This window comes from Sprattus sprattus, assembly GCF_963457725.1.
Source record: "Sprattus sprattus genome assembly, chromosome: 7".
Taxonomy (NCBI): domain Eukaryota; kingdom Metazoa; phylum Chordata; class Actinopteri; order Clupeiformes; family Clupeidae; genus Sprattus; species Sprattus sprattus.
In genome coordinates, this window is record NC_137926.1 from 8,693,751 (window position 1) to 8,707,170 (window position 13,420).

Here is a 13,420-nt window from a genome sequence, read left to right on the forward strand (position 1 = left end):
GGAAATGCCATGTTGCCATGGCGATGGTTTCAGCACTACACCATGGACCCAAGAAAAACATCTCCATTGCCACGGCGATGGAGTTGCCCATGTCACAGTCTGCATCATAATGACATCAGCATCTCGTTCAGAAAGAAAGGAGCAGAACAAGGAACCACATAGCAAGCTCAACACAGGCCATTCATGGGGGGCTTAGCTGCTAAATCACTATCCTACCATGCCTTGCACACATACAAGCGCATATCACTGGAGAGGGTCCCTCTTCAGCATCAGGTCACACCAGACTTGGACACAAGTCTCTGTACTCAGCCAATTGAGAAACTTGACATAGGAAGTGCCACACATAATGCAACAAGTTTATAAGCTCCTACATCACAGCAGCTGAGCTCAGCCCTAACTTCCTGTTTTATAAATGTGACGCTTGGATAAGGAGTCATCACACTGTACTTAGTCACACTGTACACAGGCCATACCCGATACTGCTAATATAGACATGCATCTTCAGGCGTTTCCTCAAAACTCACTTGTGACCACAGGTAGCCATTGCATCTAGAGTGTTCAGTTAGCAATAACCTCACATAACACAGACGTTGTCTATCTCCAATCTCCCTCCATTTTTCTTAAAACAAACACACACAGATATTGCGAAAAAGGGGGGGGGGTTGAGAGGTAGAGAAAACAAGAGAGAAAGAGAAAGCAAGAGATAGAGAGAGTCTGTGATGTGGCATTCATCTATCTCTGATCTCCCTCCATCTTTCTTAAAACAAACAGACACAGATACACACACACATACAGTGAGAAGGGGGATTGAGAGAAAGAGAAAGCAAGAGATAGAGAAAGAGAGTCTTTGATGTGGCATTTATCACACACACACACACACACACACACACACACACACACACACACACACACACACACACACATACACAGTAAGAGAGGGGGGGATTGAGAGAAGGAGAAAACAAGCGAGAAAGAGAAAGCAAGAGAGAGAGAGAGAGAGAGAGAGAGAGAGAGAGAGAGAGAGAGAGAGTATGTGATGTTGCTTTCATTAAGCATGTTTTAGTGAATGCCTGAGCACAGAAGCCCAAGTTCAAGTCACAGAACAGGTTAAAGGAATCATGCCTGTAAGCAGCAGCCCAGACAGCTCTGGTAGTGATCTCGGTCAGAACCAGAACCTGATGACCCAGATGTGATCCATGCCGCCCTGCTGGCTCTGTAACCTCTCCAGGAGGATGACATTAGCATGAACAGAACCTACATGAATGTCTTCTTCCTAGCACCAGTTTTTCTGATCCGTATTGCGAATCTCCTGCGCTAAAGCCCAAGCTGACACATACTCAGTCATACTGAGTCACACCATGGTGACTTTTAGCCACAGCACCATTGCCTTTTGTTGGCAGTAAACCACTGACTGTACAAAGCTGTTTACTGTCATTACTGTAAGCCATCGTGGCCTGTTTCCATTCCATGAGGGAAACCCATAGAGCATCATAATGTCTTAAATTGTCCTCTTCATCCTTTTGTTTGGCAAACTGAATCATAGAAGTAGATATGCCCTACTGAACCCTTTACTATTACAGCTGGTGAAGGCTCCTCTGAGCTTAAGATCCAACCCAAATACTCAGGTTGTCATAGAACCCACTTTCAGAGACATTTCACTTTGACAAAGCCTGCGAGATACTATGCAGATATCCACCTATACGCCAATAACAGCTACTTGTACTGTACAGGACTAATTACCTAGAAGGTTATCTGTACAAGTTAATGCGCTGTAAAAGTAACACTGCCAAGCATTCTATGCCTTTACTAGCACGTATCATGGCCAGGTACTGTATGTATCCCCGCACCACTATCAGGTCTCATACAGCTGAAGCTCAACAGCGGGACTTTCACTTTCTCAACAGCTCAACTACTACCAGAGTGTTACAGGTGGGGCACTTCAGTCTTTCCATATTCGTTCCACCTATATGGCCATTTAATATTATTCATTTCTAAGTAGGCTATATAACCTACTACAAGCAGTGAAAGCCGAAGAAAAATACTACAGTAAAATCTAAGACAATGATAACGTTGTTATCCGCAAAAAAGTGGTGATTTAATGTTTTGTTGTTTACTCATTAACGTAGGCTATTACTCTATTCCCGCCGTAAATGATGTACATCAGCGCGCGTAAACAAATTAAGCCTCTTAAAGACATGACGAAATTAAATTATATGGTCATGATCAAATGTAGCCTACCAGGCTGTCAATTACCAAGAGGACGAAAGACCTGTCATCATCTAACCAGCGGTAACAGTCCAAATAGCTCTCTTTTGAATATTGCTCCATTAAATGTTTATTATCACAAATAATTATTCCATTTTAATAATGCAATTATCAATGGATACTTACGCTAACTGAATTCGATTATATACTTTGATGACACCACTTCTTCTTTTCGATTGACGCGAAAACACTTCTACTGGAAATGACCATGCGTTACGGTTATTTTCATTATGTCCAAAAGAAGTAGCCTAACCCAATGGCACGGAAAAGTTGAAGTCAGTTGAAAAGACTCATTGCAGCGAACACTACGCCTACTGTCGAGGACTCTCGTGGAGAGCGTCTCTGCCCAAATGTTTCCTGCAAGTAGTGGTGTGTGCTTTCCTTCACGGTTCCTGCAACTCCGCCTAGCCAGTACCATGCATAAAGTCGAGCGGCCAGCGATCTCAAACTAATGGTAATGTAGTCTTGAGCGTTGAAGGAAGCGCTCGGGCTGTCTCTGCGTGCAGAATTCAGCGATTTTAGGTTAGTAGCGAATAGCCACATCAGTTTTTTGGGCATAACATTAGTTCCAAAACGTTTTCTATAAGGCTTCCTTTTTTTTTTTTTTAAGTTACAGCTCCTTGAGGTCTGTACTCCAGATTAACACAGTGCATCAAACCAATAGCATGAATATATAAAAGGATGGCATACTCTGCAAAATAAGACAAGTGTTTTAGAGCAGTGATGTTTTCCTGTTTTTCTTAATTTTCATTAAAGAGTCAGTCTTGGTAACATGAAATGACCAATATTGTCTCGTTTTGCCACCTGTCTAGCCATTTACAAGTAGTAAGTGGAACACTAACAGCACTTGAGTTGCATGTAAGGCTGTTTGGTCATATTAGCGATCATAAAGGCTACTAATAACTCCACACTTGACAAATCTGAAGATGTTTTTTTTATGTTCATAAAACAAAGCATTATTGTACATCATTCAAGTACCATGTTTCATCAACTTGAATCTGACTCTGGGTCTGTATCGCCATCTAGAGATGGGGGATGTAACTTCATAAGTTAATTCTAATACAGTAAATATAACCAGTATGAAAAAGTAATACTGATTTAAAAAACCCACTCAATTCAGAAACAAAGTCTTAAAACAGAAAACAGAATTCACATTTACCTTAAGCCCTGATAAATTAAATAGAGGACAATGAAGAGCACAAAATGAATGTGCCCAGGTTAACTCAGGAATACCCTGGAGTGTGTGTGGCTTTGAGTTCATAAACAATATTGCTCAAAGTTGTCTGCTGAAGCTGATCAAACACTGTGGGCCCTAATGTCATAGACTGTCAAAACTAGCCACGAGCCAGGCCCCATCACCTATTGCCCTGGGCCTAGTTTCCCGAACGCTAAAAAGGACTTGAACTCGGTCGTAAGAGGGATATTGCAGAGCGGTTTCGGCAATGATGAGTCTATGATGTCGCCAAAATCCACGTAGGCCGTTAAGATACGTCGTTATAGGGAAACGAGGCCCTGAGCTGCCCCAGGAAAGGGCCGTGCTCACACACGCTATCTGAAGTTCATGTGGAACGCGGCCTTTGCTCGTGGCAGGTTGCCCATCAATACAATTAGGGCCCTGTGTGAATGATTGCCTGCAGCAGGTAGCTGCTCTTGCCAATGAGCTAAATCCAGTTACACACATGTCCATTTCAATTCAAATGAGAGAACCGCATCCCGATATGATAGTACATGATGTGTGCGACTGCTTAAACACTTGGCGTTACTTTTGACTGCAGTTATGATTTCAGAGCTGTTGAGACACAGAGGACAGAAATAATGAAAGCACAATGCTCAGGTTTTCAGGAATGGTCTTCGTGTGTGTGTGTGTGTGTGTGTGTGTGTATGTGTGAGAGAAAGAGGGAGGGTAGTAGTCTCATCATTTTTATACAGTTATGTGTATATGTGTATGCACGTGCTTATGTCTTCCCATTGTGTGCGTGCCTGTGTGAGTGTGTGTGAGCGTGTGTATGTGCCTGTGAGTGTGGAAGTGTGTGCATGTGTGTGTGTGTGTGTGTGTGTGTGTGCGAGTGTGTGTGCATGTGTGCATGTGTGTGCGAGTGTGTGCGAGTGTGTGCAAGTGAGTGTTGTGTGTGCGTCTGCGAGTGTGTGCATGTGTTTGCGAGTGTGTGCATGTGTGTACGAGTGTGTGCATGTGTGTGCAAGTGTGTGTGTGTGTGTGCGTGTGTGTGCAAGTGTGTGCATGTGTCTGCGAGTGTGTGCATGTGTGTGTGCGCATGTGCGTGTGTGTGAGTGTGTGCGTGTGCGTGTGTGTGAGTGTGTGCATAAGTGTGTGAGTGTGTGCATGTGCGTGCGGGTGTGCGCAAGTGTGTGTGTGTGAGTGGGAAGTTTATACATAGATGCACATGTTTTGTTTTCAGGTCTAAAATGCATGTCTGAAATCTGTCCTCTGCGTGTCTCTTACACAACCCTGTTGGAATGGTGAATCCTTCGGTGCTATTGCTACGGGTCACCCCCTGCCTCCTATTTCTAAAGCACATTTTGAGGTAGTGTGCTCCCCACTACCATGTAAACGTATCTCCCCTTCTCCTCGTCTGCAGTGCAAATAGAACTTCAACCTCGTTAGTATGGGCACCAGATCAGTGCCACTATGTTGAAGAGAAGCTTAGTCTCTGCTCAGTCTCTCGCAGCGCGTGTTCGTCTTCCCTACTGATGGGATTCCGCCAAAGTCTATAGACAAGTAAAACAAGCAGAGAGGTGTGTAGAGTCAACACAACTGGAAGGGAAAGCAAAAACCTGATAATACAATAATAATAATCATCGTGTGTGAAATTAAAACAGATAAAGATTTAAATACTTATGCATACAGCTATGGTGATAAAGCATTGAATACTATGTTACATAATATAATAGAAGGACCTAATAAAGGTATATCAGTCGTAACATAAAAAGCAGATATTAAAATATCCTATTTATATCTACAGTACCAGTGAAACGTTTGGACACACCCTCAAATTTTTTGAGAAGTTTTTTCTTTACTTTTTTTATTTTCTACATGGTAGATATCACTTCTTTTGTTTAGTACATCATTCCATAGCAGTTCTTTCGTAGTTTAAATATCTCTAGTATTAATCTACAATGTAAAAAAATAATAAAAGTAAAGAAAACACTTCTCCATAAAATTAAAAGTGTGTCCAAACCTTTGACTGGTACTGTATATGGTGAATAAGCTTCACTCACTGTGATATAAAGCACATGAGGAAGAGCTTACCTCACAACCTCAATGGTGAAGGAGAATCGCAGGCTCTCTGCCAGAACTCTGGCTCCTTCCATACCGATTCTGTTACTCTCCAAACTGAAATACAAAGATGAAAAAAAAATAAAAAAATAAAATAAACAAACTGACGAACAAAAATAAATAAATTAGGCCTTTTCTTAGAAAGACAAACAGGTTTACATAATTTGGTACAAAACCCTATCTGGTTACTTACTCGAGCCGCCTCAACTTCACACACTTGGACAAAACCTCAGCCAGCATCACAGCCACCTCATTACCACAGCTGTTCCATGCCAAACTAGAAGAATAAAATAGAATAGAATAGAATGTAAAAGCCTTTAAAACTAAAAGAAACAGCAATACAAGGTTTCAACACTTTTGTCAACATTTGATGAGGCAAATAACATTAATCATCATAAGCAATCTTATAAAGGCTGAATGCATATGCCTTTGAAGGACAAGACACTGGGACAAAGATGTTTAACTGACGGCACCTGACATCTTCAATGTTGACGCAGTGTCTTAAGGAGTCAGCCACGCTAGTAAGTTCAGATGTCCCGATGGCGATTAACCTGTAACATATAATCACAGATCAGCATTCATAAGAATGTCAAATATTTCCTGGCAATGACAATAATTCCACAATCCAAAACAGACAGTTGGATTCAAATCTACCTTCCTCTTGAACAATTAGGCATGGAAAATAACTGAGTGACTGTTGCGATCGTTATAGTATTAATCTGGCAGGATTCTCTCCAAAACGACTGAACAAACAGGCAGGGTCCACGGGTGTTATTAGCACCCTGCTCTACCAGTTTAGCTTCATTAGATTAGATTAGATTAGATTCAACTTTATTGTCATTGCACCGAGTACAAGTACTGAGACAACGAAATGCAGTTTAGCATCCAACCAGAAGTGCAAAATAGCAATAAAAGTGCAGAGTATGTGCATATGTAAAGTGGAATAAGTGAATAAATAAGATATATACAGTAAGAGTTAGGTATGAAATATGAACAGAATTGGGACTGCATCACTGGAAGCTAGTTAAAGGTGCAGTCCACAATTACAATCCGAATCACTTTTGTCAAATTCAGCCAATTGCTCCTCACTGTCCTCTAGCGGCCCATTCTGTGGGTGTGCTGAAAAAACTCCTGACTTTGTAAATGGGAAAATAACAAAGTGGCTCGGACTGAGCCATACACTATTCTAGCCAATCCACGCTGCTTCAGGAGCACGGAAGGGATCGGTGTCATTTGATTGGCTGTTGTCAATATCAACAACCTTTCGCCGGAATCAGGGACTGAGACTATGAGACATGCTTTATAATTAAGGTGTTAATGGAATCAAAGACTGAACCTTTAAGACATGCTTTATGATTCAGGTGTTAATAGAAATGAGTACTGTACCTTTAAGACATGCTTTATGATTTATGTGTTAATACAATCAAAGACTGAACCTTTAAGACATGCTTCATGTTTCAGGTGTTAATAGTCGGAAGGGGAATCTTACTGTAGTTTGGTCAGGTACTTGAGGTGTGTCAGTCCTGCAGACAGGCTCACAGCATCATCAGCAGTGAAGTGGTTCTCCGAGAGACTTTAAGCCCACAATTAAGATCAATTTATTCATAATATTTATTAATAATAATAATAATAATAATTCATTTGATTTTTAACGCACTTTTCATTCAAAAGAACAGACAGATGGATAGATAGATAGATAGATAGATTTGAGATAGCAAAACACGACAAAACATTCACACTTCATACAGTGATAAATGATAAAGAATGCTGAGAACTAGTTTAACACAGTATAGTGTAATACAGTCTTGTAATCTTGCAATTGCAATTTACTTTCTGTATATAATGGTTCATTGCTTTGTAAGGCACTCACGTAATTTGTCTCTCCTACAATAAACAAAGTATATTCATATGATCATACAATGACCTATTATAAGCTTTCTTTAGCATTCCTGCATGAACTCATAACACACCATAACCCCATCTCTGACCATACCCTTGACACTGACCCCGGCTCTGACTTTGCTTGACCATAACTTTGAGGCTAACCCCTACATTGACCATAGCTCTGACCCTAACCCTGACCATAACCCTAACATTAACATCTACACTGAATCTGACCATAACCCTGACCTGAAACCCTAACCCTGGACCCAGCCCTGGCCCCGGCCTTATCCCTTACCCTGGCCCAATCCCTAACCCCAATCCCAATCCCTAACCCCAATCCCAATCCCTTACCCCAATCCCAATCCCTTACCCCAATCCCAATCCCTTACCCCAATCCCAATCCCTTACCCCAATCCCAGGTGATTTTGAAGGACCCATCAATGGGGACATCTGTAGAGTAGGAGGCCTGTGCCAGCACACTACATCTGTCTGAGAGAGATTGAAACAGATCTCCATTAATCATAACAGACTTACTTGAGGACCCTGAGGCGTGGGAGACCACTCAGGACTTGTCCCAGTCTGGCTGCAGATGCAGGGCCCAGGCTGTTCTTACGGAGACTAGAGAAGGCGGTAAGTGCAAGGTTACTCTTCATATCTCAAATGAGATATATTCACAACAGAATAAGTATCAAACCACATTGTTACTCTAGTTTAGTATCTCTGTGATGGAAATGCATGATTTCTCCTGTGAAGTGGTGCTTAAACAGGGACCCATCTAATAGGGAAAGGTCTCCCAGTAGAGAGAGCTCGAGAGTAGAGAAGGAGAGCTGCTGGGATATGGGAGGACCTGTCCTCTGGATGATGATGATAGGATTTCAATCTGAGAAACAGACTTCTCAAGTCAATTATCTGTCAGAGAGTGTAGAGCCAGTTAATATGAAGGGAACTTAGGAGGTATGGGCAAATATGTTTGTCAGAGTGTTCTTTCTGGTGTCTTAGGTTCTATGTTCTACTGGGTATTTTAACAATCAAGGAATGTCATAACACTGTGATGTATTATGATATGGTTGCCAGAGTGTTCTGGGGAAGGGATGAGATGATGAGGTTTCCTGTAAAAGCGTTTTTAGAAGGAGGCTTCTAGCTAATCTGTGAATTTATAGCCAATTACAAATGAGATAAACAAGTATTATGATAATGAGATGTCTCTTTGTGAGTTTTGGGTTTAAAAGATGATGCAAAAAATGGCTGCTGTTCACTGCCTGACCAACAGTATGACTTCAGTGTCTGCAGAGCCGTCCATAAACCAAAATCTTTTATATATTCTACTGTGGTGTGAGAACTCTTACCATGACAATCTCATTTCATTTTTGTAAAGTTTGGATGGATGGATGGATGGATGGACAGACGGATGGATGGACAGATGGATAGAAAGAAAACTCTAAGAGCTGTAAGTTACCATGACAATCTCATTCATTATTGTAAAGTTTGGATGGATGGATGGATGGATTGACAGATAGATAGATAGATAGATAGAGTAATCCAGTAGCAGGTGATGTGATGTGATGACAGCTTACTTTAGCTCCTCCAGTGCTGTGCACTGAGCCAGCGTCTGCACCAGCCTCTCCCCAGTGCTGTCACTCATGCCACTGCATGACTCTGCCAGGCTGGAGAGCACAAGCGCAAACACAAACAAACACAAACACAAACACAAACAAACACAAACAAACAGCTGTTACACACCTACAGAGGCACACTTTAAAACAGGGTGTCCACAATGCCTCATTTCGCCGGGGACAGTCCCCATTTTGGTGGCGGGTCCCCGGTAATGTCTCTGTTTTTAAGTGGGAATTAAAAACAAACCAGAGAGAAAATAAGAATGAAAGATACGAAGAAAAAAGACCGGGGACTAGACAGACAGACAGACGTCTCATGTTGTGCTTGGGTTGGCCAACAGAGGGGGCTGGCTGCTTATACTGCTGCATTGCATACTACATACTGAAGCATAGAGTAAAGGTGACAATTCAGAAAAAGAGTAAATCAAATGTGTAAACAAACTTATATTGTAATTGGTTTTGTTATTATTGTTTATGTGACTGATGATATGTTCTGACTATGTCGGTCTGGTGTGATATAAACAAGCAACCGTCACAACCGTCACATGGGCAATCTTACCTTATCTGTCTAAGCTTTGTCCAGGTGGGGATGTGTTGAATCAGCGTCTGTACACCACAGTCACCTAACCTCAGGCCCTCTAACCTGCACACAAGTGCCAAAGAAGAAGCAGAAGTGAAGGTCTTTGCCATGCAGTGGTGACAGAGCAAGAGATTCAGCCTTGTAAGGGACAGGTATCGACAAGATCACTAGTTAGGGTAGGTATGCTGGTTTCTGATCCCTTAGCACAATGTGTGTGTGTGTGTGTGTGTGCCTGTGAGTGTGGGTATGTGAGTGTGTGTGTGTGCGTGCATGCGTGCGTGCATGCGTGTGTGAGTGTGTGTGTGTGTCTGTGTGTGTGTGTGTGTGCCCGTGCATGCGTGTGTGTGTGTGTGTACACTCACTCAATATGTTCTATCCCAGTACGCCCTTGCAGTGACATCATAAGAAACTGAACAGTGAAGTCCTCCTCCTCAGGTGTAGAGGTTGTCATGGAAATATGATTCAGTCTAACCAAAACACAAATAGAAATCAACTGTGTAATAAAACATTTCATCACATTTCATTTCAGGTCCCTTTAAGTCTGACCGCCATGTTCCTCCACAGTGACCCACAGTTCAGTGAATTCACACACCGCAAAGCTCCTCTATCTCTCATCTCTGATGGTTCACCACAGTGGGGTCATCTCACCTCAGAGACCTTAAAGAGGCCATCTGCTGAAGTCCTTGGGCTAGACAGCTCACCGCGTCCTTATCCAACTCGAGGCGGTCCAGCCTGGACAGACAAGAGACATCGTCTCTATAGTACATGCTGGGGTTACCATTGACATATTTACATTTACATTTACATTTAGTCATTTAGCAGACGCCTTTATCCAAAGTGACTTACAAGGATGTATACGCAATTTACATACACACTGATGGCACATCAGGAGCAATAAGGCGTTCAGTGTCTTGCTCAAGGACACTTCGACAGGGAATCGAACTAGCAACCTTCTGATTACTAAACGACTTCTTTACCTCCCCCCATTACCATTGACATATGCACTCTCATATAACATCACATCATAAACCCTCATGTAGACAGTGCATGTGTTACATAGAACTACTGTTATCAGTATTAAGTACAATGGCATACAATTTATATGTTACTATCTTATTGACATATCAAAAATGTCAGACCTCATATTTCATTGATGTATTAGCAGGCTTTAGCAGGAAGTACACTGACTGTCCCTAACTTCCTTCTAGGTTAAAGTCCGTAATGACTTGTCACATTGACCCCCTTTCCTAACTTGCACTTCCTCTACATTTGTATTCCTTCCTCTACCTCTCCTTATGCTTCTACTAATTCTATCTCCTCTAACTATTCCTTAACTTGCACTTACAGTAGTTACATTCCTGCAGTTTTTTAGCTCTCATGTAAAGTAGTATTTATTGTTACACTAGGTCTCTATTGCTCATAGCTTGATTGTTCTCTCCTTTTGTATGTCGCTTTGGATAAAGCATCTGCTAAATTACTTAATGTCCAAATGTCATAAACAAGACATTAACAGTCACACAAGAGCACCACCGCAGAATTTCAAAAATCTCACCTTACGCCCTCTAGTGGCGAGCACTGAGCAATGCCCGTGACCAGGTCCACAGCTCCTTGAGGCGACCAGCCAAAACACTCTGACAGGCTGCAGTTGTCAAGACAGAAAGAGAAACCATCAGAAACAGCTGATCTATCCTGTGCCATTTGCACCTCTAAACTCCCTGCATTGTGTCAAGCATAACTACACGATATGCTTTTGCACTGGGAGTGCTTGGATTGAGGTGAGTTTCCCCTTAGTCCTACACATTAGCTCTAACTTCAGTTAAGACTTTGATTTCTTTGCTTCTGTGTTCTTCTCATTGCATCTGATAAATCAGAGGGCAGTGTGGCGTTTAAGTAGTATGACATGAGGAACGGCGCTAACGCAGAAAAGGTTCCTACTCGATGAGGAACAGAGAAGGTACAGAAGAGAAGGTTCCTACTCGATGAGGAACAGAGAAGGTACAGAAGAGAAGGTTCCTACTCGATGAGGAACAGAGAAGGTAGAGAAGAGAAGGTTCCTACTCGATGAGGAACAGAGAAGGTACAGAAGAGAAGGTTCCTACTCGATGAGGAACAGAGAAGGTACAGAAGAGAAGGTTCCTACTCGATGAGGAACAGAGAAGGTAGAGAAGAGAAGGTTCCTACTCGATGAGGAACAGAGAAGGTAGAGAAGAGAAGGTTCCTACTCGATGAGGAACAGAGAAGGTAGAGAAGAGAAGGTTCCTACTCGATGAGGAACAGAGAAGGTACAGAAGAGAAGGTTCCTACTCGATGAGGAACAGAGAAGGTAGAGAAGAGAAGGTTCCTACTCGATGAGGAACAGAGAAGGTAGAGAAGAGAAGGTTCCTACTCGATGAGGAACAGAGAAGGTACAGAAGAGAAGGTTCCTACTCGATGAGGAACAGAGAAGGTATATCGTAACGGTGTTAATTATCGGACGTGGTGTGTTATCGGCAAACATTCGCACTGTAATTTGAATCTATTATTAAACAAAAGTTAAAGATTGTTTATCCATTATTAAACTTAGCATTTTGTTTGTTCAACAGAATTGCCGTTGTTTGTCACTGTCCGATAACTGACATAGCTACGCTCGATGAGGAACAGAGAAGATAGAGAAGGTTCCTACTCGATGAGGAACAGAAAAGGTAGAGAAGACAAGGTTCCTACTCGATGAGGAACAGAGAAGGCAGAGACGGTTCCTACTCGATGAGGAACAGAAAAGGTAGAGAAGACAAGGTTCCTACTCGATGAGGAACAGAGAAGGCAGAGACGGTTCCCACTCAATGAGGAACAGAAAAGGTAGAGAAGAGAAGGTTCCTACTTGATGAGGTTCAGAGAAGGTAGAGAAGAGAAGGTTCCTACTCGATGAGGAACAGGAAAAGGTAGAGAAGAGAAGGTTCCTACCCGATGAGGAACAGAGAAGGCAGAGAAGAGACGGTTCTTATTGATGAGGAACAGAAAAGGTAGAGAAGACAAGGTTCCTACTCGATGAGGAACAGAAAAGGTAGAAAAAGTTCCTACCTGATGGACTGGAGACGAGGCAGACTGGGGAAAGTTCTTCCGAGCTCCACTGCTTCCTCATCACTGATGGTATAGCCACTCAAACTGCAAAATAAAATCACACAGAGTAAGACCACAAGGATTGTGCTTCAAAATGTACCAAGAACTAAGTATCCCGGTAAATTCAGACTTACGAAATACTCTCAAGATTTAGAGATCTCCGCAATGCAGCGATGATCATGAACACCTCATCCTCAGTGGGATGTTTAGTATGAAGACTGATAAAGAAAGAAAGAATATTCAATACATTTACATTAAATCTACATAATATCTACCTGGTGGGTATACCAAACAACTGATTGAATGATTTAGTTCATTGGGATTAACCCCATCCAAATGTAACCAGAGATGCTGAAAAGCCAACAGTGTTGAGGAGGACAGTAGCTTCATATGAGCTTACCTTAGTTTTCGTAGGTTCACAAGATCTGGTAGGGTAGAAATGAAGTCTGCTCCCTCTCTCCCAAATCTGTTGAGAGACAGACTGAAGAGAAGGAAGAAAGCTATGTCATATCATGACATGTCAAACATGTGTCTGGACACTGAGTGAGAGGGAATCAGCAGCAGACAAATAAGGAGCTTTCATAGAACACATAGATTATTTGTGTAGACCCCCTCTAAAAATAAAAGAAGAAAAATATTTTCAATTTCTCTTTCCCTTTCTGCTGCTCAACCAACAGTTGTGTTTGT

General features: G+C 42.1%; 1 protein-coding gene across 1 annotated transcript in view; it reads right to left on the bottom strand.

Moving 5' to 3' along the window:
• Nucleotides 1-5,529: 5,529 nt before the first annotated feature.
• Nucleotides 5,530-13,420, bottom strand: part of nlrc5 (NLR family, CARD domain containing 5) — a gene marked incomplete at both ends in the record, with an annotated part of 31,892 nt that continues 24,001 nt past the window's right edge. The window contains 13 exons of the mRNA XM_080842609.1: nucleotides 5,530-5,617; nucleotides 5,754-5,837; nucleotides 6,034-6,111; nucleotides 7,050-7,133; nucleotides 7,979-8,062; nucleotides 9,019-9,108; nucleotides 9,617-9,700; nucleotides 10,000-10,104; nucleotides 10,286-10,369; nucleotides 11,190-11,276; nucleotides 12,695-12,778; nucleotides 12,868-12,951; nucleotides 13,134-13,214. Of these exons, the coding sequence (XP_080698735.1) occupies nucleotides 5,530-5,617; nucleotides 5,754-5,837; nucleotides 6,034-6,111; nucleotides 7,050-7,133; nucleotides 7,979-8,062; nucleotides 9,019-9,108; nucleotides 9,617-9,700; nucleotides 10,000-10,104; nucleotides 10,286-10,369; nucleotides 11,190-11,276; nucleotides 12,695-12,778; nucleotides 12,868-12,951; nucleotides 13,134-13,214 (1,117 nt within the window). The remainder of the gene's footprint in view (nucleotides 5,618-5,753; nucleotides 5,838-6,033; nucleotides 6,112-7,049; nucleotides 7,134-7,978; nucleotides 8,063-9,018; nucleotides 9,109-9,616; nucleotides 9,701-9,999; nucleotides 10,105-10,285; nucleotides 10,370-11,189; nucleotides 11,277-12,694; nucleotides 12,779-12,867; nucleotides 12,952-13,133; nucleotides 13,215-13,420) is intronic.